Source organism: Monosiga brevicollis, genomic scaffold (genome assembly GCF_000002865.3).
Source record: "Monosiga brevicollis MX1 MONBRscaffold_40 genomic scaffold, whole genome shotgun sequence".
Classification (NCBI taxonomy): Eukaryota; class Choanoflagellata; order Craspedida; family Salpingoecidae; genus Monosiga; species Monosiga brevicollis.
The window spans coordinates 310775-333479 of record NW_001865077.1 but is presented as its reverse complement, the minus strand read 5'-3'; the positions used below and the strand labels follow the sequence as shown (position 1 = coordinate 333479).

At 55.5% G+C, this 22705-nt stretch overlaps 5 protein-coding genes across 5 annotated transcripts; 3 read left to right on the top strand and 2 right to left on the bottom strand.

Annotated features, from left to right (window-relative positions):
- Positions 1-255: 255 nt before the first annotated feature.
- On the top strand, positions 256-3565 carry MONBRDRAFT_34567 (uncharacterized protein; the record flags this gene model as incomplete). The annotated part of the gene is made up of 11 exons (XM_001750402.1): positions 256-274; positions 696-974; positions 1127-1254; positions 1394-1473; positions 1583-1662; positions 1781-1874; positions 1973-2064; positions 2179-2247; positions 2407-2602; positions 2707-3269; positions 3383-3565. Exons 2-11 carry the CDS (start codon positions 825-827, stop codon positions 3563-3565), a joined length of 1635 nt encoding a protein of 544 aa, XP_001750454.1. The 5' UTR covers positions 256-274; positions 696-824.
- Positions 3566-3894: 329 nt separating this feature from the next.
- On the bottom strand, positions 3895-6180 carry MONBRDRAFT_29948 (uncharacterized protein; the record flags this gene model as incomplete). Its single annotated transcript, XM_001750364.1, has 10 exons — positions 3895-4017; positions 4118-4232; positions 4308-4504; positions 4587-4860; positions 4950-5004; positions 5112-5226; positions 5280-5402; positions 5550-5678; positions 5733-6069; positions 6155-6180. The coding sequence occupies 10 exons, from the start codon at positions 6178-6180 to the stop codon at positions 3895-3897; spliced, it is 1494 nt and encodes a 497-aa protein (XP_001750416.1).
- A 56-nt stretch (positions 6181-6236) lies between these two features.
- Positions 6237-7433, top strand: MONBRDRAFT_12537 (uncharacterized protein; the record flags this gene model as incomplete). Its single annotated transcript, XM_001750401.1, has 2 exons — positions 6237-6488; positions 6738-7433. The coding sequence occupies 2 exons, from the start codon at positions 6237-6239 to the stop codon at positions 7431-7433; spliced, it is 948 nt and encodes a 315-aa protein (XP_001750453.1).
- Positions 7434-7852: 419 nt separating this feature from the next.
- On the bottom strand, positions 7853-9644 carry MONBRDRAFT_39155 (uncharacterized protein). The gene is made up of 2 exons (XM_001750363.1): positions 8813-9644; positions 7853-8657 (listed from the first exon to the last, which is right to left on the bottom strand). The coding sequence occupies exons 1-2, from the start codon at positions 9593-9595 to the stop codon at positions 8190-8192; spliced, it is 1251 nt and encodes a 416-aa protein (XP_001750415.1). The 5' UTR covers positions 9596-9644; the 3' UTR covers positions 7853-8189.
- Positions 9645-11332: 1688 nt separating this feature from the next.
- Positions 11333-12480, top strand: MONBRDRAFT_29945 (uncharacterized protein; the record flags this gene model as incomplete). Its single annotated transcript, XM_001750400.1, has 5 exons — positions 11333-11573; positions 11717-11800; positions 11911-11960; positions 12083-12178; positions 12286-12480. The coding sequence occupies 5 exons, from the start codon at positions 11333-11335 to the stop codon at positions 12478-12480; spliced, it is 666 nt and encodes a 221-aa protein (XP_001750452.1).
- Positions 12481-22705: the final 10225 nt, after the last annotated feature.

Genomic DNA, 22705 nt, shown 5'->3' with positions numbered 1-22705 from the left:
TAGATGTTTTTATGCAATGTCGCAGCTTGTAGTCGAGTTACAGTTGTTTCCTCTCTCTCTTCGCTTCACTCTCTATTTTTAAATTTGTTTCCAAGTTTGTAAGTCCAAAACGGCAGCGCGTCCAAGAGGGGTCGTCGTCGTCGTCGTCATTGCGTGCTCCACTGCCACTGGCTCGCCGGCTGCGGTGCACGCACGATCTCATGTGTATGTGGATGCCCGTTTGCATTCAGGTCAGAGCTTGAATCACGTCAACCAGCTTGCCTTTTGGACCAGGGTACGCTGTTGTTGTTGTTGTTGTGTGTGTGTGTGTGTGTGGTGTGTGTGTGTGCGGCCGCGCCATTCGATGGCTCCAACCTGGCGCGCTGGGCTCTTGCTGTTCTTTGCTGGACAGGGACTGTGCGGCTTGGCTCATGATGCAGCAATGATTGTTGTCTTGATTGGGTAGTGCAAGTGCCTTTTGCACTTGGCTGGCGAGTGTTCCCCACGCCAGCAGCGTCGCGCAGCCGGTCCACACCTTGTTTGTCCTGCATCAGCCGAAACACCCAGTTGGCCGTTCGTTCTCGTCCCATGCATTCTCTGTCGTACAGCACCGTCCCCATCATCTTTCTTCAGCCCTCTTACTCCCTTGCTCACCCCCTCCCCTGCTTACCCTTCGCGCACGCGCGCGCTCTCCCTCTCTCCTTGCATACAACTAGACCACTGCTCTTGTATGCGAGCCTACACGCGCATGTATCGACTTTTGGGTGGGCGGGTGTGGTGCTGATTCAGAGTTTGTCCCTTCAGCTACCCTTTGTGCAGCCCAGGCCCCACCGACGCCCACCACGATGGATCACGACCAAAAATGGGATTGCGAGGCCATTCAAGGCAAGGGCCTTGGCCCCTTCTTGCTTGGCATGTCGTTGAACCACGCCATAAACTTGCTGAAGCAAGAATATGAGACATCACAACGCGTCGACATCATCTACAACCCTGCAGTGAGACTATGGCCCTGGCCTCGTTATTTTCGTTGCGCCCTCCCTACCTTTCGCTTGTGCGCTTGCTCCAGCTTGTTTGTTTCCTTCTTGCTTGATCCGCAGCTCATGAAAGGATCATGTCTCTTTTTGCATGTGGTTGCCCTCACACCTAGAATGCCAATGGTACCAACATTATGGTGGATAATCGGGCGGGTGGCTTCAATCTTCGATTTGCCGCCGACACTCAACTTCTAACCGTCATTGAGGTCTACGACCCGGCCAGGCTTGTTCTGCATATCAGGTCGGGCACCAAGCTTGACAACTTGCTTTGCAATTCCAGCGAGCTAATATCAACGCTCCAACCAGTTGTTGGATTCAAAGTTCAGCTCATCGGCGCTCATTCTCATCCGTGAACTGTACATGTGGTGTCCTGATCTTAGCGGACAAGTCGTGTCTGATCTGCCAGAGGTTCAGCCCACTTTTGAGCGCCTCTACTGTGCCCTTAGCGTTTGCCCTGGCGGTGAGCTTCGTTCGACCTCCCGTCTTTCTTTTTCTTTTTTTTCTTTTTTTCTTTTTTTTTTTTTTTTTTTTGTGGCGCGCATTGTTGCTGATAAGCAACGTTGCCATAGAGTATGACAAGGACCGCCACAAGTTTGTGCTGCAATACTATGGCATGGCCCTCTTCTTCAATGTCCCCGAAGCCCTTCAGGTTGGTTATACTCACTCCCTTTCTCTGGTGCAACCTTTCTCTGGTGCAACTCGAATCCCATCGCGATTGTTCGACCCCACACGCGATGGGCTTTCCATTCACGTTGTGCATGCGGTAGGAAACGTATGGGTCCAAAGATGTTGACCTGGCAGCCACATACCGACACCTCGACAATTCAATTCCAATGCTGGATAATCTCGTGATTCACCTTGGTACGGTTTTTTGTTAGAAAGTGGCAACTTGCTTCTTGCCGCTTCCCCGCGTGCTTTTGACCCCGCTTCATGGCCTGTTTTGATTCCATTGATTGCAGGCGACAAGTGGCGGTTTCCCGAGGCTCCGCCCAAGGCCGACGAGGTTTACCGTGTTTGGCCGGGCTTGGGGCTCGACGTTGGCTCCACAACGGTCCGTGGCAAGCAAATGGTAGGAGCCCGGACAGACCCTTGTTCTTTTCTCGCAATGTGACCGTCCCATCTCCCACTAGTCACCTTATCTTGGCGACTGTCGATCCGTAATTAGATCAAGTTTGGCGCTTCCATTCAAGACGTTCTTTTAGCCTTGGGCCCGCCAGATGATGTGTACTACAAGGTAGGCGACGGAAATCTTGATTTCCAAATTCCTTGCCGCACCCGTTTGACATGAAAGACATCAAGGAACAAAAATAAACAAAAACATAACAACTATCGCTTTGTTTGCTTACGTGTCCTTTTTCGATTGTGAATCTGTTGTGACCTACTCCTTTGTCAGTCGGATGTGCCAGATGGCCAATCCCACACCGATGTTTTTTACAACTACTATCGGCATGGACTGGACGTCATGTTTGATGGTCGGTTCAAGACGGTGATCAAGCTCCTGTTGTACACCAATGTGCCGGGCCACTACGAGTTTTCCCGCTATCAGCGCTGCCCTTTCCAACTTCACTTGCAAGCGCGTGCTTCGGAGAGTACGTTTTGAAGGCACCATCTGCTTCATTCGTCATGACTTTCCTGCCCTTGTTCTTGTGCGTGTGGTGCAGCCTGACGTGTTGGACTGTTTCCTGGCATGTAGATGGTGCAGCTTTGGCTTCAGCCGCCACCGGCCAGGCCCATCAGACCAACAGCAATGGTACAAGGCACGCCCAGGCTTTGCGGGTGGATGACGACCATGACCACGGCCACGACAATACCCCCGCCAAAGCCCCGTCATCCAACAAGACGACCAAGAGCGGCAAGGGTCAAAAGTCGAGCAAGAATGGCAAGGGCAAGGGCAAGGGGAGCAAGGCTAAAAAAGGAAACAAAGCAAACAAATCAAGCAAGAGCGGTGGCACCCAAAACGACAAGCACCGACTGGCCGAGGCCGCATCCAGTGGCTGGGGCGACTTTGACAGTGATGATGATGAGCTGGAGCAACATTCCGGTAGTGGAGAAAATGATGGTGAGGGGACTGGAGAATCCGACTCGGACTCGACCCCCGCACCCATGGCGGCATCTGTGGTTCACCAGCAGCCAACGGCTATGGACACGACAAGCCGTTTGCAGCCGGTTGACCTGCGTTCAACTCACGAGGACGTTTCGGTTGCTGAAAGTGGCGAAGAAGTGGCGTCGCTCATCAAGGTGTTTCCCACCACCAACGTAAGATATGGTTTTGCGCGAGACATCTCCTCCGAGCTTTCTGACTTAGGAAAGGGGGGGGTTGACGGTTCCCATGCACTCGTGTCACACAACTCACGCTATGATCTGGTTAGTGGCAAAATCTGCCCAAGAGTTTACACAGCACGTTTGGCAAGGCCGTGATTTTGAATCGCCCCGCTCTTCCAAATGCGACCAACCCTTTTCACCCTTGCTTCCTCTACGGCACCGACACTGTTTTGATTGAGGTAACCATAACCACTGAGGCATGCCCTTTGTGTGTGTGTGTGGGTGGATGAATGGTTTGGGGATTGATTTTGTCGCTTTTTTGACTCATCATCCGCTTACTTGATTTGGGTTAGACAACACATGAAGGTGATGTTGCCGTGGTTACCCTCTCGCAACCCACGCCGTCTGTCGGCAGCCCGTCGTGAAAACCTTTGCCGCCTGAGTTATCGAGGGGGACGCACGGTCTGTGTGATAAAAGCTCCTGTTACAGTCTTCGGCGCTCTCCCATCCGATGATTAAGAGATCGCCGTCAAGGCTGAAGAGTGAGAGGGCCAGATTGATATAGTACCGAATTTATTCGAATGAGTCAAGCACTTGAACTCGCCGTGAAGGAACTTCTTTATGACGCTTTGGATGATGATGTGCAGGCAGCCAAGACAGCCGTGGGTGCCACAAACCCGTAGCTCATGGGTGGGACCATTAGCGTGGCGGCTTCGAAGTGAACGGGAGCAAGGTCTGGGACCTTGGCACAATGAATAACAAAGCGTCAGCACATCGGGGGCACTTGCACCAGGTCGAGGGCGAGAGGTTCTTGAGTTACAAGCACAAAGGGGAGACCTTACCTCGGGCAGGGTACGCTTCAGCGTCCGATTGTTCAGGGTTGCGACTTGGCTGCCCGTGTCGCTTCCATTGAAAAGCCAGACATCCAGTTCAGAGACTGCATCAGACCAATCCAATCTAATAGCCGCAGGGCAGTGTGTTGAGAAGGTTACTTTTTTGAACAAGATGCTATGCGGCCATGGCGGCACGTACTGAAAGCTGACGTTGGTTGCAATGTTTATAAATGCGTAGACGGCTCGACCATCGCGAGCCGCGTGGCAGTGGGCGTACACATGCAGTTGGCTGGTATTGGTGCCTGCTGTCAGGGTCACATCCAAAACGGCCGTGCCCATGAGGCGGTTGAAGAGAATCGCCACAAAGGCGTCGGGGTTGGGAAAGTGTGTGCCCAGCTGCAAGCAAAGGACGGCAGCGAGGATGTGAGAAGCGTGGTCGTGCATGAGCCGGAACGAAAAGCAGAGCGTGAGTACCTACCTCCAGCAAGCCGTAGTGCGACCCAACCAACGCTTGGCGACCAAACTCCCAGAGGCCAAGCCGCGCCAGGCCACCAAGAGCATCAAGGTACCAGAAGGAACTAAAGACGCGATCGGTGACGTTGGCAATGCCACCGCCGTTGTGAGGTCCGCATTCACCGCACCATAGGGGAACACCGGCCGTGCGAGCCATGGTGGACATGGCTTGGGCTTGCACCAGGGTCTGATCTAAGAAGCCGGGTTGATGCCAGTCATTGCCACCATTGTTGTTGTAGCTGCAATTCCAAAGTGCGTGGGGCAATAATCAAGACCGTGTGCATGAATGGACCAGATTGGGACTGTCACGCGTACCAGCGTGCAATACCTGTGCATGACGAGTCCTTGGACGAGTCCAGTGGGGACAGTGGCATTGACAAAGGCTGGCATCCGAAAGACGAGTTGTCGTGAACTATTCTATGTTTCTTTGGCAAGAGCTGCCATGATTGGGCTGGCAAGAGTCATGACGTATTTGAGCACGGCAGCTGACCTTGCCAAAAATCATTTTTATTGGGCGGTGCGTCGCTCATGCCTACGCAGGGGCCCAAAACAAGGGGCTGTGGAAAGCATTGAGGCAAGGCACCAAAGGTCAGGCTGAGAATTGCCTTGCCATGGTGGGTGCAGGCTTCACGTGGGGTGAGCTAGCAACCAATCGTACGGGATTGCTTGGCCAGAGCTCGGTTGTCCACCGGTGCACGCTCTTGTAGGCGTCGATCAAATGGGAGAAGGAAGCACCTTGCGGCCAAGGCGCCATCTCCTCACCCACCTCAAAAGCGTGAATCTGAGATCAAAAGTCAAGGCCAAGGAGGCCAAGAAGGCGAGCAAAATGAGCTGTACTGGTGATGTCGGGAAAGATTGAGCCTCACTCGGGGAAGGGGAAAGGGGGATGCAGTCACAAAAAAAAAAAAAAAAAAAGTGAGCAACAGACGGTGTGATTGTGTAAAGCGGTCCATTGCAGCAGGGCATGCGTGTTTCGTCCATCATAGCCGGTAGAATTGGTGCGAAACTGCAGACCAAAGACCAGACGGGCGCCAATCGAGGCAGTAAAGCGCAGAACCTGCACATTGCCAAGTGCGCCGTGATTGAGCTACGGGGCCACACGTGCAGGCACCATCGTGGACTCGAGGCTGCGACGCACAGCTTGCCAGCGTTCCATGTCCAAGCAGAGGGTCACATTTTGTTTGCGAAAGATCGAGGGTGCTTGACATTCGCTCTCGTTCATGTCCCCGACCCTGCCATGGTTGATTGTGAGCAAAGAGTGTGTCGACATGTGGGTGGACGGTGGGATGACGCACAGATATTTGACAATATTGTCTTCACTACCACCGATGCGAAGGACGCCGGGCGCAATGGCAGAAGCATAGTTGCGAACAAAGGGGTCGCTGAGGTTGAGGTCGAGTACCGAGGCATTGCCCCAGCTACCGCCCGACTCTGATGTGTTGTGCCACCTAGTGTCAGGAGGAGCAAGGGGTGAGATCGGCACGTCATCAAGGCCAGCCACTGGTTGATGAGCAGCAGCAGTCACACACGCACATCCACGCACACACCACGCCGGCCATGCACAGACACCAACCAGTCAAGATCAAAGGAAGCAAATCCCGGCATCACATGGCCGATGGGCTGTGGACTCGGCTGCAACTTGACGGGCTGGGGTGTGGGGGCTCGATCCAACAGTGGCTCTGCTGCCGTCAACGCCAACACGGCCCCCATCCCCCAGCAAAATGCCATCACCCGGCCAATAAGAACAGAAGACAGGTCCTGCAGACAGCCCCGGTTTGGTCGTCGCGGTGCCATGGAAGCGAATCCAAGCAAGCAAGCAGAACGAGCAACCGAACTCATCGTCGGTGCCAAGAGAGAGAGTGAGTGTGTGTGTGTTGTGGGAGAGGCTTTTCCATAACATTGCGCAAGCGTCTTGAATAGTTTATGCTGACTGCATTCGATGATGTTTGTCAGAACATTCGTCGACTTGCTTGACAACAGCAAACAAGTCTCTCTCTCTCTCTCTCTCTCTCTCTCTTGCTCTCTCTCTCTCTCTCAAACTCTCTCAAACTCTCTCAAACTCTCTCTCAAATTCTCTCAAACTCTCTCTCTCTCAAACTCCTCTCTCGCGCATCAGCGAGGACAGCGGCACAGAGCGAGCGGCGCGGCGGATTTTGAGAGCGTGCGTTTGCGGCAGGGGTTTGAGGACGCCAAGCGAAGGAGGATGAGTGGCAATGGGGGCAACGGGGGCGGCGGGAATGCCGCCGGGAACAGTGGGGGCGGTGGCAACAATGCGCTCGGGGCGCAGTTTTGTCGAGTCGTGTACGGCAATGAGGAGAGCGCGCTGATCAACTTGGATTGCCGGCTGCGGCACATTATGGACTTTTTGGCAGACTTGTTGGACATGGAGGCGACGGCACAGTTGGATCTAGCCTCGGAGCGGGGAAGACTGTGCGATGTGCCAGGCCAGGCCGATATGGATGCGCGTGGTACGAGCGCCTTCAAGGCCAAGGCCGTCTATGTCCCCGTGCTGTACACGCAGGGTGTATCGCCCAAACTGGGTGACTCGCTGGGCTCCAACACTGGCAGCCAGGTGCCCTCGCGACCAGGCTCTTCACGCTCCCTGGTGGGGCGACAGGCCAGCAACGGCAAACAGCGCCGTGGTGACGCCGAGGATGGCGGTGGAACAAAGGGAGGCGGTAATTCGGACGATCAGGGCAAGCGCATTTACAACATTCTGTGTGACGCGACCTATCTGCAGACGGTTTGCCCGTCCTTTGAACTGACCCTCTCCAACGGTGGCAAGATCAAGAAGCAACACATCCGTCGTTGAGCCCTGCGCACCCTCAAATACCGACCACGGCCATCCCAACCGTTTGAGAGTCGGGCGCTCCCGTTGAACCCTGATCAACCCCGCCTAGCTATGAAGGAAAAGCCTGCTTAAATCCTCGGCTGTCTCTTCACCTTTTTCCTCTTCTTCTTCATCATCCTAATCGATTGACTTTTCTTAGCATATATAGAACTATGCAGTGTCCATTGTTGATTCATGTCAAGTGGCAAGCGATACCCTTTGTTGGAATAGAAGACGCTCGGCGGCACCGAAAGGAGCTGCACGCTGGTCCCGGCCATTGTTGCGCGTCGCCGAATCATCCCAACACCGGTGGAATGCGCTTTGGCATTGTTCCTTGCTTCTTCTTTTTCTGCGTTGTTCATGGGTGATCGGTGGAAGGAATCTTTCAAGCAATGTTGATTCTCATTCAAGGATTGAATTTCTTTTGGCGCTGTACCGAGTGAAAAAAAGGGGGGGGAGGGGTATTCAGCGGGCAAACAACGCGCACTCGGCGCGCGTCAACACAAGTTGGGACATAGAGATGTAGCCTGATGTGATGAACTACAGAAAGAGTCGCTCAAAAAAAGAGAAAGAAGGCACAGGCGGAAAAGACAACGCCACGGCAGCAAGTATCACGCAGAAACCAACGAAAAGAAGGGCAAATAAAAAATTGAGCTTGTGTGTGTCACAGAACACGCACGGGCTGTGGAGAAGAAAAGACAACGCCTCAAAACCAGCACCAGAGGTACGAATTGAACCCTAAGAGAGGTTTTGGAGTACGTCTTGGAGAAAAGGATGTTGGTTGGCCACTTGGTGGGCCACTTGCAGGGCGCCAGGTACCGTACGGAGGGCAGAGAGGAGGTCCGTACAAGCGTTGGAGGCTTGTTGGAGTTGTTGCGTGGTGGCGTTGAGGTCGCGGCGCATTTGTGCCGGGGACTGGGGGTGGGGCACTTCGCCGCGTTCACGTCGCTCACGACGACGAACACGAGCCCCCTTTTGGTAGCGACGATTCTTGTGGCGACGACGGGCCATGCGAAGATCGGCAATTTGATCCTCCGTCAAATTTTGGCTGTGGGTCAGCTTGGTAAACTCGGCACGGCTCATTTCCAGCACGTCGGTGGGCCAGGCATACTTGGATGGAACCGTTGATACAGCCGGCTTGGGCTGGCGCTGGCGTAGAGGCACGCTCAGAAACTGACCGCTTTGGCGACGAATGCCCTCATCTCCCTATCCAGGAGGAAAAAAAAATTAACATGTAAAAAAAAAAATGGATCAGTTGCTATGAGAGCGGAGAGGCAAAAGGGAGGGAGAAAAGGGAAAAAACAAAAACAAAAACAAAAAAAAAACACCCACATCTGCAGAAGCGCGACGGGACGACTTACCGAGAATTCCAAGTCATGCTCCGAGTCGTGAAGGGAAGAGTGAGTGCCTTCCGAGGTGACGTCGCTCCACTCGCTGTTGCATTCGCTGTTGCTGGCGCTATGGAGATCGGAGATGATGCCGGTGACATCCTCGAGGTTGGGAAAGTCGGGCCCCGTGGTGTCCATGTGGGCGGTGGAAGGTTGTAAATTGGCGCCACTGTGACCAAAAACGGCATTGACGTTGTTAAAGGCCATGGACGGGAACATGGCGTCCGAGGCGGAGGTCGCCGGGGAGTGTGCTTTCAACGCCACGGAATCACTCAGATCGACCATGGGAAGATGCATGGTACTCAGCAAAGCAGGGTCGACGACATGGGCATGGGCATTGGCAGATCCCAAGTCGTCGGCGGCGGCGGAGGTGGAGGATGGCGGCCAGGCATTGTAGGTTGTGGCCGGCGCGAAGCTGGCAGCAGGAGGAGTCACCTGAATGACGGGCGTGTCGCGGCGTCCATGGCCTTGGGGAGCGGCAGCAGCTGCAACAGCGTTGCTGGCGGCGGCGGCGGCGGCGGCGGCGGTGGAGGTGTTGATGGTGTCCATCGGCTGCATGTTGAAGCTGTTGATCAAGTCGACGTCGGCGACCAATGACTTCATGTCGGTGGCAAAGTCGGTGTCCTGGCCCGCCATGTCCTCCGTCCCCGTGCCGAGCTGGGAAAAGTACGTGGGCATGTCCTCCAAACCCGACGCGCTGCCAACGGGCTGGGGCGGTGGAGCCGATCCATTGTGGTCGTCGGCGGTGGAATACATCAACAGTAGACCCAGCACGAACGGTCGTGTTCTCCTTCAAAGTGCGCGCTGCGCAAGACCAGGAGAGGCAGAAAGCGAGCGAGGAAGAGCGAGAGAGGCACAGAGAGGGAGGAGGGAGCGGAAGTGAGGAGTGAGGAGTTCCAAACACGGCGCCCAAAGGTCAGTGACAGGAAGGCGCGCACGAGGTCGCCACCTGTAAAGGGTAAACGAGAAAAATGCAGTCAACGTGTGTGTGTGTGTGTGTGTGTGTGTGTGTGGATCGCACGCTGCCGTTTGAAAAGCAAAAAAGCAAAGCAGGGGAGAGGGAGAGAGAGGGGAAAATAGGCTATGTATTTTACTTTTCTGGGATTTGTAAAGATTCAGGGGGATAATTAGCGCTCAAACTGATTGTAAATCATCACATCACAAGCAAATGGTGAATGTGTGTGATTTATGTTACACTTTTGAAAGGAATCATGCTGATGCCCTCAGCACATTTGCCCGCGGTACGTGTGCAGCGGGCGCAAGATCTGTTCCATGGGATTCAACTAGTAAAATACTTTTTTCAAAACCGTCTTGAGTAAAAAAGTATTTTACATAATAACATTCTCTCAACAGTTTTTTTTTTTTTTTTGAGAGAGAGAGAGAGTGGCAGTGGGCACACGACGACGGACTCTTCAAAGCCTGATCCGCTCGCTCGCTGCCGCGGATGCACGTGAGGAGGAGGCGTAGGAGTAGCAGTTGTGATCGAGCTGTGGGGGTCGATCGACCCGTGGAGAGAAAGGTGGAAACGTAGGGTGGACACGCGGCTGGCTGGCTTTGCGGAGTTGTGCATGGACTTTGGGCGCAACCGGTTGCGAACCCCGTGCTGGGGTGAGCAGAAATACGGGGAGCTCCCTTGCCCCGGCCCGTCCTTCTTGGCCTTCTCTTTGATTTCAGTTGCCCAGGAGCTGTAGCACGACGCTATAACCGGTGTGCTCCTCCGTCCAGATTGGCGCTTCTTCTGGCAGCACATGGTTGTGGTTCGCCGATCCTGCCCTGACCGACACCGGATCGGCACCGCTGGACCACGCGCGAGCACTCGAGCGCCGTGGCGTTGGAAATTGGCAAACTTCCCGGCATGGCAGGATCGTTTGGAAGCTGGAGTCAGCTCGACCCGGCATACATCACACGCGCGCTTCAGTCCCACGAAAACGCGCTCGCTCGCCAGGACCTCATCAACGCCCTAAACACGGGAGATACAGCCACGGTGGATACCATCTTCAGCGGAAGACCTGAACTCCGCGATCAGCCCATCGATGAGAGTGGCAACCTGCCCCTTCACCTTGCCCTTCGCAACTGCGCCATAGCTTACGCCGCCGAGGAAGCTGCAAATCTCGATGCCAACTCATCGCTTCTCATGGCCAACGCGCAGCTCGCTGGCGCCCAGACCTGCCTGACCCCAGAGAGCGCCCTTGATGTCCTGCAGCATCTCCTTGGCTATGGCCCGGACACCTCCCTTGCCAACCTTGCCGGCATTGCCCCGCTACACCTCGCGGCCCAGCTGGGCTTGGTTCGCTGCATCGAGCCTCTTGTTCGCGCTGGTGCTACCTTCTCGCAGGCGGATCTTCGGGGTTGGCACCCTCTCCACGCCGCCGCTGCCCAGTGCGTTTTCCCCTCCCCTCGCTCTTGGGTCGCACCACGAGTGATCACAAGCCGCAAGCACAAAACCATTTTGCCATCGTTCCTTGCCGCTCAGCCTCTGCTCATACTTTCCAAATGCCTTCTCGCTTCTCCAGTGGTCATGCAGAGACTTGTCAGGCCCTGTTGCGGTACAACTGCGACGTGGATGCCCTCTGCCGCAACCACTCTAGCCCATTGGCCCTCGCCGCCCGTGCTGGCCACGTCGGTTGCATGCGCGTTCTCATTCACCACGATGCTACCGTTGATCTCAAAAATCTACGCCGCGAAACCATTCTGCACTTTATCTGCGGTCGACCCAATGTCAAGCGCCAAGCTGGTATGCCACTGGTGGACTGCAGATGGCTTTTACGACTGTGCCAACCCTCTTTTCCTTTGCTTGCTCTTTCGCTCTCGGTTTCTCGATTGGCTTGGTGTCACGAATGGCTTTGCATGCCACCGCCGCGCAAATGCTTTCCATAGTTAAAATGCTGATCGAGGCCGGTGCCGACGTGAATGCTCAGAGTCTCGAGTCTCGGACCTGTCTTCGAGCGGCCGCTTATGCTGGTATGTTTTGTGGTGGGCTGTCATTGAGACTTTCTCATCCCAAGTTGAAGACACGGCTCGCGGGTGTGCTTGCCAAGCGTGCCTCTCATATAAACCTTTCTGTTCGACAGGCAATGCTGAAGCTGCGTCCCTGCTGCTCTGTGCGGGAGCCAACCCTACGGTCAGTGGCTCATGGCACCTGGCGCTGACCTGTGGTCGCCAAAAAAAAAAAAAAAACCCTTGTTCCTCATGCCCTCATCCAAGGCATGGCCTGATGATTTCTCTGTGGTATTACGTTCTTAGATCCACAACAACTCTGATGCCTCGCCTTTGGCCGTGGCACGCCAGCGGGGCCACGGCGATGTGGAGCAAGTCTTGCTTGCCGTGGATCTTTTCCACGTAAGATCTCGCCTTAACCGCTTGGTTGTTCAGCAGCACGACCACCAACCCCCATGGCTGATACCCGACGCTGCCTTCACCCCCGTATATGTTTGCTTGCATGACAGACGGGCCTACCCGAGACAGGCGTGCCCACGCTGGAGGCGCTCTGTGTGGCACGGGCACGAACCATGCATGCCGAGGCTGGCCATGACCATCGGGTGCTGCTAGCCAACCGTCTTCCCTTGGCTTGCAAGCGGCTCCTCGTTCTCAATAATCCTTATCTTTCCCGGGACCTCAATCTCATCGCCGAGCGATCTTGAGCTCCAGAACCGTTGATGAACATGGCAATCGTTCTTTCTCTTTCTTGTGCCGAGAGGATCTTCCCTTGTCCCTCCTTTTTGCCGTGTTTTTTTTTTTTTTTTAATGTTTTTGTGTTGATTCTTTTGCTTTTGACTGGTCTGCCTGTTTTTTTTGAAGTTTGACGACACGAATGAGAAAAGCCCATGCATTGCTACTGGTGCCATCGGTCTTTTAATGTTAGCGGGTGTGAGTCATCATCCGACCAGGTCTCATGATGTGAGTGTATCTCTTTACCTGCACTTGTTACAAAGTTGCTCACAAAGCTTGGGCCATAAATTTTAACAACAAACATGCCATTTTGATCTTAACCATAAAGTCGAACGTAAAAATTTAATGAGATGGGGTGCCTTGAAACACCCGATACTCATTTGCACTCCAACAAGAATCGGACAATGGGCAATGGGGATGCACGCATTCAACAAGGGAGCATCAATTGGTAATGCGAGGCTGAGTATAGCAAAGCATCTCACTCACACGGGAATCCCGATGGCTTGAGCAGCGTCGATGCGAAGCCACCGAGAGCAGACCAGCAACATACCTCTTTCCGTGAGATCCAATTACTCCATGCTTGTGCCAAGTGCTCAAGTCAAGATTCGAACTCACTGCGCCGCCTGGGCAACCTTTTTCCTGGGCGGCGTGCAAACGAGCAGCATATGTGTACATGCATGTCTTCGACGTGGGGTTGTCTGTCCTTTATTGCCTGCACAGGAACCCCACATCCAACACACGGGCCACGTCGCGCAAGTACAACAAGTGCACCCCCACCCCCGACACACCGTTGTGTCTCAACCATTCCAGGCCCGGCTTTTGTTTTCTCACAAATTATCAGGCCCCTGGACCTCTGGAAGCACGGATTTGACGCAAACAGAGATCTAAAGCAAAGAAAGAATTTACATATAGCAACAGACCTTTTGTCCAGCCAGCTCGCATGTCTTCTCGCACCAGCTCGCATGTCTTCTCGCACCTGCTCGCATGCCAGCGCGCAGAGACATCCGTCAACCCCATAGCAAGAAGATGAAGCAGTCGAACATACTTGTAAATGACAGAAAAGAGGGGTAAGATCAACTTAAACATGTGTTGAATCACTTCCGAGGGGTCAACCCTTATCCTCTAAAGTTAACATAAAACGGAAGACAACTCATCACACAGCTGTAGCTCTGCTGAGAATCTGGCATAGCGTTGTACCTCTGAACGTCTTGCCAGAATGATTCTCTTCTCTGACTTCCCTTTGATTTAACACCACTTTACACTGAATAATCACCCATATTTCTCATATCTCTGATTCCACACCCCGCCCCTGTTCTTCCCCTCACCCTCGACATCCTCTCTCTCTCTCTCTCTCTCTCTCTCTCTTTCTTTCTCTTTTTCTTTTGGCAGCGAGCTGGTTCTCGTTCCGCTCAAGGCGTGGACGCCATCTCTGCTCAGTGCCAGTGCGGCCGTCGCTCTGCGTCTTGGTTGACGTGCTCTTCTCTGCTGCCAGCGTTCTTCTTCCTCTACTCTTCCTACCTCGCGTTCTGGTCATCGAGTCGCTCCTCGTGTTGTCGTCATCTTTTTGGGACGTCATGCGCCATTGAGCTGGCTCCGCCTCCCTCCCGGCCTCGTTGGCTTCATCATCATCAGCCGCGCCACTTGGCACCATCGTTGCCGTGGCCGGCGGCGCATCGAGGCATGATGTCGCACAGTTCAACGCGTGCCAAAGCGCTGGGGCCCTCAGCAAGGCGGTCCACACCGCCAAACCACGTCCAAGTGCTCGCGCGCTGCTTCCTCCTGTGCTCGCTTCTGCTCCCTGCAGCCGGTGAGTGTCGCCCCTCTGACCTTGTTTGAGCCCCATTGTAGAGCCTGCCATTTTTTTTTTTTTTCATAGCTGAAGCAGGGCTCTCATATATTTGTGGACTTCACTTCAAAGCAGGAGCGACGCCCGAGGCTCCGTGCTCGAGTTGCGACGCTGTGGCCCATTTTGCGACGCACGGGATACAGGGCATCGTTGAGTTTCAGCAAACCGCTGGCAAGGTGCTTGTCAACGCCTCCCTTACCGGGGCTGACGGGCCACTGACCGCACAACCTTACTCATGGTACATCACCGAGTATCCTGTCGATTACACCCTTTCTCCCACCGATCGGTGTACCCGAGCAGCTCTTGGTGGTCGATATGACCCAGAGAACAAACGTGCCGCCAGCAATTATTCAACGCTGTGTACCCCTGCCGATCCCTCCAATTGCGCCATTGGGGATCTCGACACGTCTCTCGGGCGTCTACCAGAGGCCTTTTGCGCCACCAACCAATTATGCCGCTCTGGCCTCTTGCCTTCTACCATTGCGCCTCTCTCAGGCGCGCAAAGCATCATCGGACACGCGGTCCTTCTTCTTGACGTCAATCAAAACCCAGTAGCTTGCAGCGAAATACGACGCGTTCAGCTTGATGCAGTCTCGGGTCTCCGTGTGTTTCAGCCAATGACAACTTTGATGGCTCGTGTTGACACGGGCAGTTACTTTCGCCTCGATGCTATCATGCGCCAACCCAGAGACGATCCCACTGCCAACACCCAGCTGTTTTTAAAGTATTCCTACGTCAGTGCGCTCGTCAGCTCCACCAAACAACATCGCTGGATGATCGGTGACAGTCCCACTGGCATCGACGCCGTTCGTGATAGCAGTCGATGCTTCTCAGCTGGCTCCCGCTACTCGCCAGCCGGCGTCTCAACCCCCTGTTCCTCTGGCACCTGCTCTGTGGGAGACCTGGATTTGAAGCATGGGTACTTGGATGTGGCGCCGCAGCAGCGACGCGTATTTGTCACAGACACAGCTCTGCCTCTGAGTGGACTCAACAGCATTGTCAATCGCAGCATCGTCGTCTTTCAGGGCTCGCTCTCCTCGCTGCGTCTGGCCTGTGCGACCATCATCACCCAGCCAACCCGGTCCTACTCTGCCTTGGTTGACATGGAGGGGGTTTATGGCTCTATCACCTTTACACAAAACTATTTTGAACCGCACACCACCGTCACCACCAACATCAGTGGTTTAGCTTCGCGCGTTGGGGGCTGGCACGTCCATGTGTTGCCGGTGCCGAGTGCGGATCTGGTGGGTGGCACGGCGGGGCGGGCGCAGTGCAGTGCTGCCGCGGTGCAGGGCCATTATGATCCGTATGGCGCGGGTCAGACGTGCAGCAGCAGCGGCTTGACAGTGGACCAGTGTGAGGTTGGGGACCTGTCGGGCAAGCACGGGAGCTTTGCGGGGCAGAGCAGCGTGAGTGCGAGCTACGTGGACTACAACCTGCCGTTGTTTGGGCCGTCGACGATTCTGGGCCGGAGCGTGGTGTTGCACGAGGTGACGGCGGGCAGCCCGCGACTGGCGTGTGCGACCATTGGCTGGGCCCCTGAGGTGCAACTGATTACATCTGTGGCCGAGTTCAAGGGTAGTGTGCTGGGGCATATTACTTTGCAACAGCCGCGCGACATTGCTTTTGCAGAGACGACCATTGTGGTGGATTTACGCTATAGCAACATGTCAATGGGCCCGACCTCTGGGCATTCATGGCACGTTCATCAATCGCCTGTGAGCAACATGGATTGCGGGACTGCACAGGGCCACTACAACCCGTACAGCGTGTGTCTGAGTTCGGCTTGCAACTACAGCGCCAGTTGTGGTGAGGGCCAGCAGCAGTATGGTTGCGAGCTTGGAGATCTGACCGGTAAGCACGGGGCTGTGAGCGTGGCAAGCAGTGCAAGCCTTCCGCTGAGCCGGGCCGTGTACACGGACCTGCAGTTGCCGCTGTCTGGAACGGAGAGCGTGGCCAGTCGGTCTATTGTGCTACATGGGCCCGCTGGTTCAGGAACGCGGCAGGCATGTGCGAGCTTGAATGTCTTGCAACCGCGAAGTGCCGAAGCCATATTTTCCATGGAAGGGGTATCTGGCACGGTGAGCTTTAGTCAATCGTATCCGGGAGCGCCGACGACGGTGTCGGTCGAGCTTGACGGGTTGGCCTCGCGCGTTGGGGGCTGGCATGTCCATGTGTTGCCGGTGCCGAGTGCGGATCTGGTGGGTGGCACAGCGGGGCGGGCGCAGTGCAGTGCTGCCGCGGTGCAGGGCCATTATGATCCGTATGGCGCGGGTCAGACGTGCAGCAGCAGCGGCTTGACGGTGGACCAGTGTGAGGTTGGGGACCTGTCGGGCAAGCACGGGAGCTTTGCGGGGCAGAGCAGTGTGAGCGCGAGCTACGTGGACTACAACCTGCCGTTGTTTGGGCCGTCGACGATTCTGGGCCGGAGCGTGGTGTTGCACGAGGTGACGGCGGGCAGCCCGCGGCTGGCGTGTGCGACCATTGGCTGGGGCTCCGATGTGAAAGTGCTGACGTCGGTGGCCGAATTCCGGGGCTCTGTATTGGGGCACATCATTTTGCAGCAGCCCGAATCACTGGTGTTTGCGGAGACAACCGTGTTAGCTGATCTCCGGTACAGCGATGGGTCGCAGATGGCGACTTCTGGGCACAAGTGGCATGTGCATGAGACAGCCGTCAGTGGGATGGATTGTGCTACTGCCGGGGGGCACTTCAACCCATTTGGAGTATGCTTGACAGAAGCATGTGGTTACGGCTCGGGCTGTGGTGCGGGTGTGCTTCAGACTGGCTGCGAGGTGGGTGATTTGTATAGCAAGCACGGTGGCCTGAGTATTAGCGCCGATGCGACGCTGCCGACGTCGCGGTCCGTGTTTACGGATTTGGAGCTGCCGCTGTCTGGTACGGAGAGCGTGGCCAGTCGGTCCATTGTGTTGCACGGTCCAGATGGTGCTGCGGCACGGCAGGCGTGCGCGAGCTTGCGTGTGATGTCACCGCGGGAAGCACGCGCAGTATTCTCGATGGAGGGCGTGGTTGGGAGCATTGTCTTTCGCCAGGCGTATCCGGGAGCGCCGACGACGGTGTCGGTCGACCTCGACGGGTTGGCCTCGCGCGTTGGGGGCTGGCATGTCCATGTGTTGCCGGTGCCGAGCGCGGATCTGGTGGGTGGCACAGCGGGGCGGGCGCAGTGCAGTGCTGCCGCGGTGCAGGGCCATTATGATCCGTATGGCGCGGGTCAGACGTGCAGCAGCAGCGGCTTGACGGTGGACCAGTGTGAGGTTGGGGACCTGTCGGGCAAGCACGGGAGCTTTGCGGGGCAGAGCAGTGTGAGTGCGAGCTACGTGGACTACAACCTGCCGTTGTTTGGGCCGTCGACGATTCTGGGCCGGAGCGTGGTGTTGCACGAGGTGACGGCGGGCAGCCCGCGGCTGGCGTGTGCGACCATCGACTTGCGCGGACAGACGTTAAAGGCCGTTTCAACTCGCTTTTACGGCGCCATTCAAGGATTAGTGCAATTTTCTCAAATTCTTGGCCAACCACGGTCGGAATCGTTTGTGATTGTGCAGCTGGCTTACGCTGCCTTGGATGCTCCTGCTTCCACCGCTTCTTGGCATCTTCTCGACCCATCCCTCAGCTCCTGTCCCTCAGACCTCAACTCGTCCCTCGTGTACAACCCATTTAATACCTGCACTGACGGAAGCTGTGGTTACGCTACGGCGTCCTGCGGTCCTGGAGTTAAGCAAATTGGTTGCACTGTTGGTGACTTGGCTCGCAAGTTGGGAACATTGACGATTGCACCCACCGGAGCACTGCCGAGTCAGGTTGGAGTTGACCTCATGCTCCCGCTGGAGGGACAGGCCTCGATTGGGGGGGCACACTTGTTGTTGCAGGACGATACGACTCTCGAGTCTCTGGCTTGTGCGACGTTGCAAGTCGAGCGTGTCATCACGCCGTTGGAGGCCCACCTTTCCTTTGTCTCTGCCGCTGCCAACATGGACTTTGTGATTCTCCAGGCTTCGCCGGCAGACGCTCTTGTCGTTGAAGGCGCTGGGGTGGCAGCCAATGCCGAACTGCGACTCGTGTTGTTGCCAAACGCGTTTCTCGATGAGTGCGTTGTCGCCTCGACAGACGGCGATGTTACCACGGTAAGTCCTCAAGCCAAGCGCTACAGTGCTTTTTGCGTATCCATCTTTTGTCTCCATGCTCTGCACCCTCATTTGGTTGGTCTTTGGTTTGCTCACTTCTTCTTTTTAGAAAACGTTGTGGACAAGCACGGGTGCAGCTTCCTCCGGTTCACTGTATAGCTTTTCAGAATCTGTGGTGAATGGCAATGCAACACTCTACTACAGTAGTAGCATTATGCATCACTTTTTTGCCTTGATCAATAGTAATGGTCAACCTTTGGCGTGTGCCCGGGCGTTGCCGGCTGCTGCAACACTGACAGCCGTGGCCCATTTCGACAGCGTGGTTGTGGGCAACATCTACTTCCGGCAATTGGCCGATGATCCCGAAGCCGAGCTCCAGATTTTTGTAGACCTGCGCTATGCCACTGATATTGCTGATACCATCAATCACAAATGGCACATCCATGTTAATGGCGCGGGCGATGATCGTGTCGCGGGCAGCTCCAGCATGTGTGCTTCTACTGGTGGGCACTACAACCCCACTCAGGTCAACACCGGCAGCTCGACTTACGTGGAGCAGTGTCGAGAAAGCGTGGTTGACTGTGAGGCGGGCGACTTGTCGACCAAGCATGGCACAATTGCTTTGTCCACCCGCCCGACTCAGCTCATCGTGACTGACGTGCAATTGTCACTGCCCGACATTCTGAACCGCTCCATCACGATTCATGCTGCCAACAATGGGGCTGCGCGCATGGCGTGTGCGACAATTCGCCTGGTATCACCACGCAGCTTTAGTGCTGTTCATAGTGGGTGGGCCGTTTCGTTGTCACAGCCGAGCCCATTTGATCCGACCACCGTCGAGGTAGATGGAGCCCTTGCCACTGAAGCACTGCAGAGTCTAACATTGCACGAACTGCCCGTTCCCGAGCTCGAGCTTGGTGAAGATGTGTGCGACCTGAGCGGAGGCATATACTCCCCGCATGACGTCCTGAGTGGCACCCCCGTAACAAGCTTTCTCAACTATCAGGTCAGTTGCCTGCCTGTCAGACCGTGTCTATTTTGCTTTTTGTTATTGTTCTGTGCACTTGTTAGCAATTTTCTTCCGGCGCAACTCAATGATGGCACTGCTTCCAACCATTTGCACTTGCTGATCAGGCCGGAGCGCTGGGCAGTTTCATGAGCCTGCCAGACGTTGGGGGGTCAACACGCGTCACGGTGACAACACTGTCGTTGTTTGGTTTAGAGCAAGCCAGTTTTCGGTCTCTGCGATGGGGCATGCAGGGCAGCATAGCATGTGCCAACCTAGTGCCCACCATCCCTTGGCAAGCTTTAGTTATGGGTTACAATGCACCCAACTCCTCCGCTGCTCTTCGAGGCCACGTTCAGCTGCAACAGCTAGCCTACGATGGTTTGGTTGAGACAGCTATCTTCAATCAGCTCACCTACAACAGGCCTCATTCAACATCGTCCGCCGACTGGCGCTTCGTGCAGAGCCTTGATGGTTCATCATACACTGACAGAAGCGGGGCGGAGGCCTGTCCAACTTCAACCTATGCGCCCTACGACCCGTTCAATGTTTGCAGTGGCGGCAGCTCGGGGACCGCATGTGCCAGCGTGGGCCAGTGCTCCACCTCACTTCCCGGCGGCTGCGCGGTGGGTGACCTGTCGAGTCAACTCGGTCAGGTTGCACTGGCACCGCTGGAGGTGCTGCTTGTGCTCTCTGATGCCATGATGGTCGACCTCGGAGCGACCGTGACGGCACTGCTCGAGGATGGCTTGGCTTTGGGCACGGTCCTCTCGTTGACGCAGGACGGACTGGTCTTGCGAGTGGCCACGAGCGGGAACACAACGTTTGTGTCGGGCGTGCAATTGCAGCATGAATCTGGCGCTTCGGCTGATATTGTGACCGTGGCTGCAGCTCCGCCCCGCACCATGCATCTTCACTTCAGCAGTAACGTGCCGCTTTATTCCGCGGGTTTTAGTCGTGGCTTGAGAAGCACCGCTCTCCTGATGGTGGGCAATCAACCGTTGGGACCATACTGTGGTCGCGAGGTCACGTCGTTGACCGAAGAATGCGACCTAAAATGCGCAGGACAGTGCACCAATGCGTCTGCCACCGGGTGCGCGGGCATGTGCCGGCACCGGGACTATAACGGCCAGTGCTTCGACACTTGCAGTGCCATCAGCCCTGAGAGCGTCTACAACGTCACCACGGGGCAGTGTATGGGCTGCAGCTATCTGTGTGCCCCTGGAGGTTGCGGTGACGGAACCCCTCGATCTTGTCGAGCGGGATGCCGTTTTGCATGGGATTCTGCGCTGGAGACGTGTGTCTACGCATGTGCGGCAGGCATGGTGGTTAATGCCTCAGGCGTGTGCGTGCCCGATTTACAACCTGGCCGACTGGTTAAGGCGAATATTGCAATGAATGGCGTTTCGGGGACCGTGACCATGTCCCAAGCCAGCGTTGACGCCGAGGTGGTTATAACTCAAGCGGGACTCGATTCATTGGCCAATTTCGAGTGGACCATCACTGAATTTGCGCCAGACCTGGCACAATATGGGGCCGCAGCTTGTGCAGCCCCACGCATTGGACCGACGTTTGACCCGGATGGAGTCGGTTCAGCTCCTTGCAGCCCGTCGCAGCAGTTTATTTGTGCCGTGGGTGCTCTTAGTTCTCGGCACAGCAGCATGCCAGCGACCTCGTCTGCCTCCATATCTGATCCGCTACGCTTTCTCTATGGCCTGTATTCTGTGTCGGGTCGAGGTCTCTTGATTCGCGATCCGAGCACGGGGGAGCGCTGGTGCGCACCACTGGGTTTTGATCAGGGTCGTGACGTTCAGATGGCCTTTGCATACCTGCGTGGTGCCATCCTGGGCTCTGTTCAGCTATACCAACTGGCGGCAGAGGCAGAAGGCGAAACGCTGGTTGTTGTGGATCTGCACATTCCGAGTCTGGTAGGACAGACAGTGGGCGTGTCCTACTATATCCGCGAGGGGCTGGGATCGGCGGGCGTCAACATGGCCAACGATTGTGCCGAGGCCTTAGGACCCGTGTTTGATCCTTTGAACGCCAATGCTTCTGCCTCGGCGCAGGCCTGCGGGTCAGGGTCTTCACCCGACAGCATCTTGGGCTATCAGTTAAATTGTGCGGTTGGTGATTTGCGCAGCAAGCATGGGCAGCTGACGTTTATCAACGGCACAGTGCGTGCTTCATTTATAGATTTGAACTTGCCCCTATCTGGCCCGGCTTCGGTGATTGGGCAGTCGATCTCAATCGACATATCAGGTGCACCGGGCTGCGGCGTTCTGTACGCAATTGACGAGCGCCAACTGTCGGCTACCCTGGGGAACAACGACGGCGTATATGGCTCCCTGGTTCTGAAACAGCAGAACCCATTTGCACCCACGCGGCTCGTCCTTACCCTCCACAACCTCAATGGCCAATATTACAGGGCCTTTGTGACTACCATGCCTCAAGATCCGGCGGCGGCCGAAGCAGCAGGTTCGGCCTGTGCCGCCAGCGCAACTGGCACTCTCTACGACCCGTATGTAGACGGCGAGATTGCGGTAAGCTATGCCAAGATGGTTTTTTTTTTCTCGTAGAGCTGGGAGGCAATTGTGAATGGGCGATGTTAGCGGGCTCAAAAGCTCACATTTCTTGTTGGTTTGAATTTTTTTATTTTTTTTTTATTTTTGATATAATGTTTTATTTTTTGCAGATGGGAAACTTGACCGCCTACACGGGTGACTTGAGCACAGTGGTCCTTTCGCTGGTCGATATGACAGTCGACGTGTATGGTTTACCGCTCTTTGGGAAGAATAGCGTGGCTGGTCGCAGTCTCGTCGTGGAGGCGTTGGATGGCAGTCGTCTTTGCACTTCGGTAGGCTTCCATGTCGAGCCATATCGAGTTGAGGTGGCCCTCGAAGGGACCATTGAGGGTCGAGTTAGTTTGACGCAGGCTGCTTCAACGCCATTTGAGCCAACATTGGCCTACGTGGCCCTCAACTATTTTCAGCGTAACACGCCAACGACATACGATCATCGCTTTGTGATCAACTCCCTGGGATTGACGGAAGCAGGTTGCGCCGCCACAGGATCAGTTTGGGATCCTTACGCCAACGTCACAGCTGCTGGCGCAGCGTGCACCCGAGCGAGCCAATTGGGCTGCGCTGTGGGTGCACTGAGCAGCAAGATGGGAACTCTTGCCATTGGGCTTGAACTGAACAATC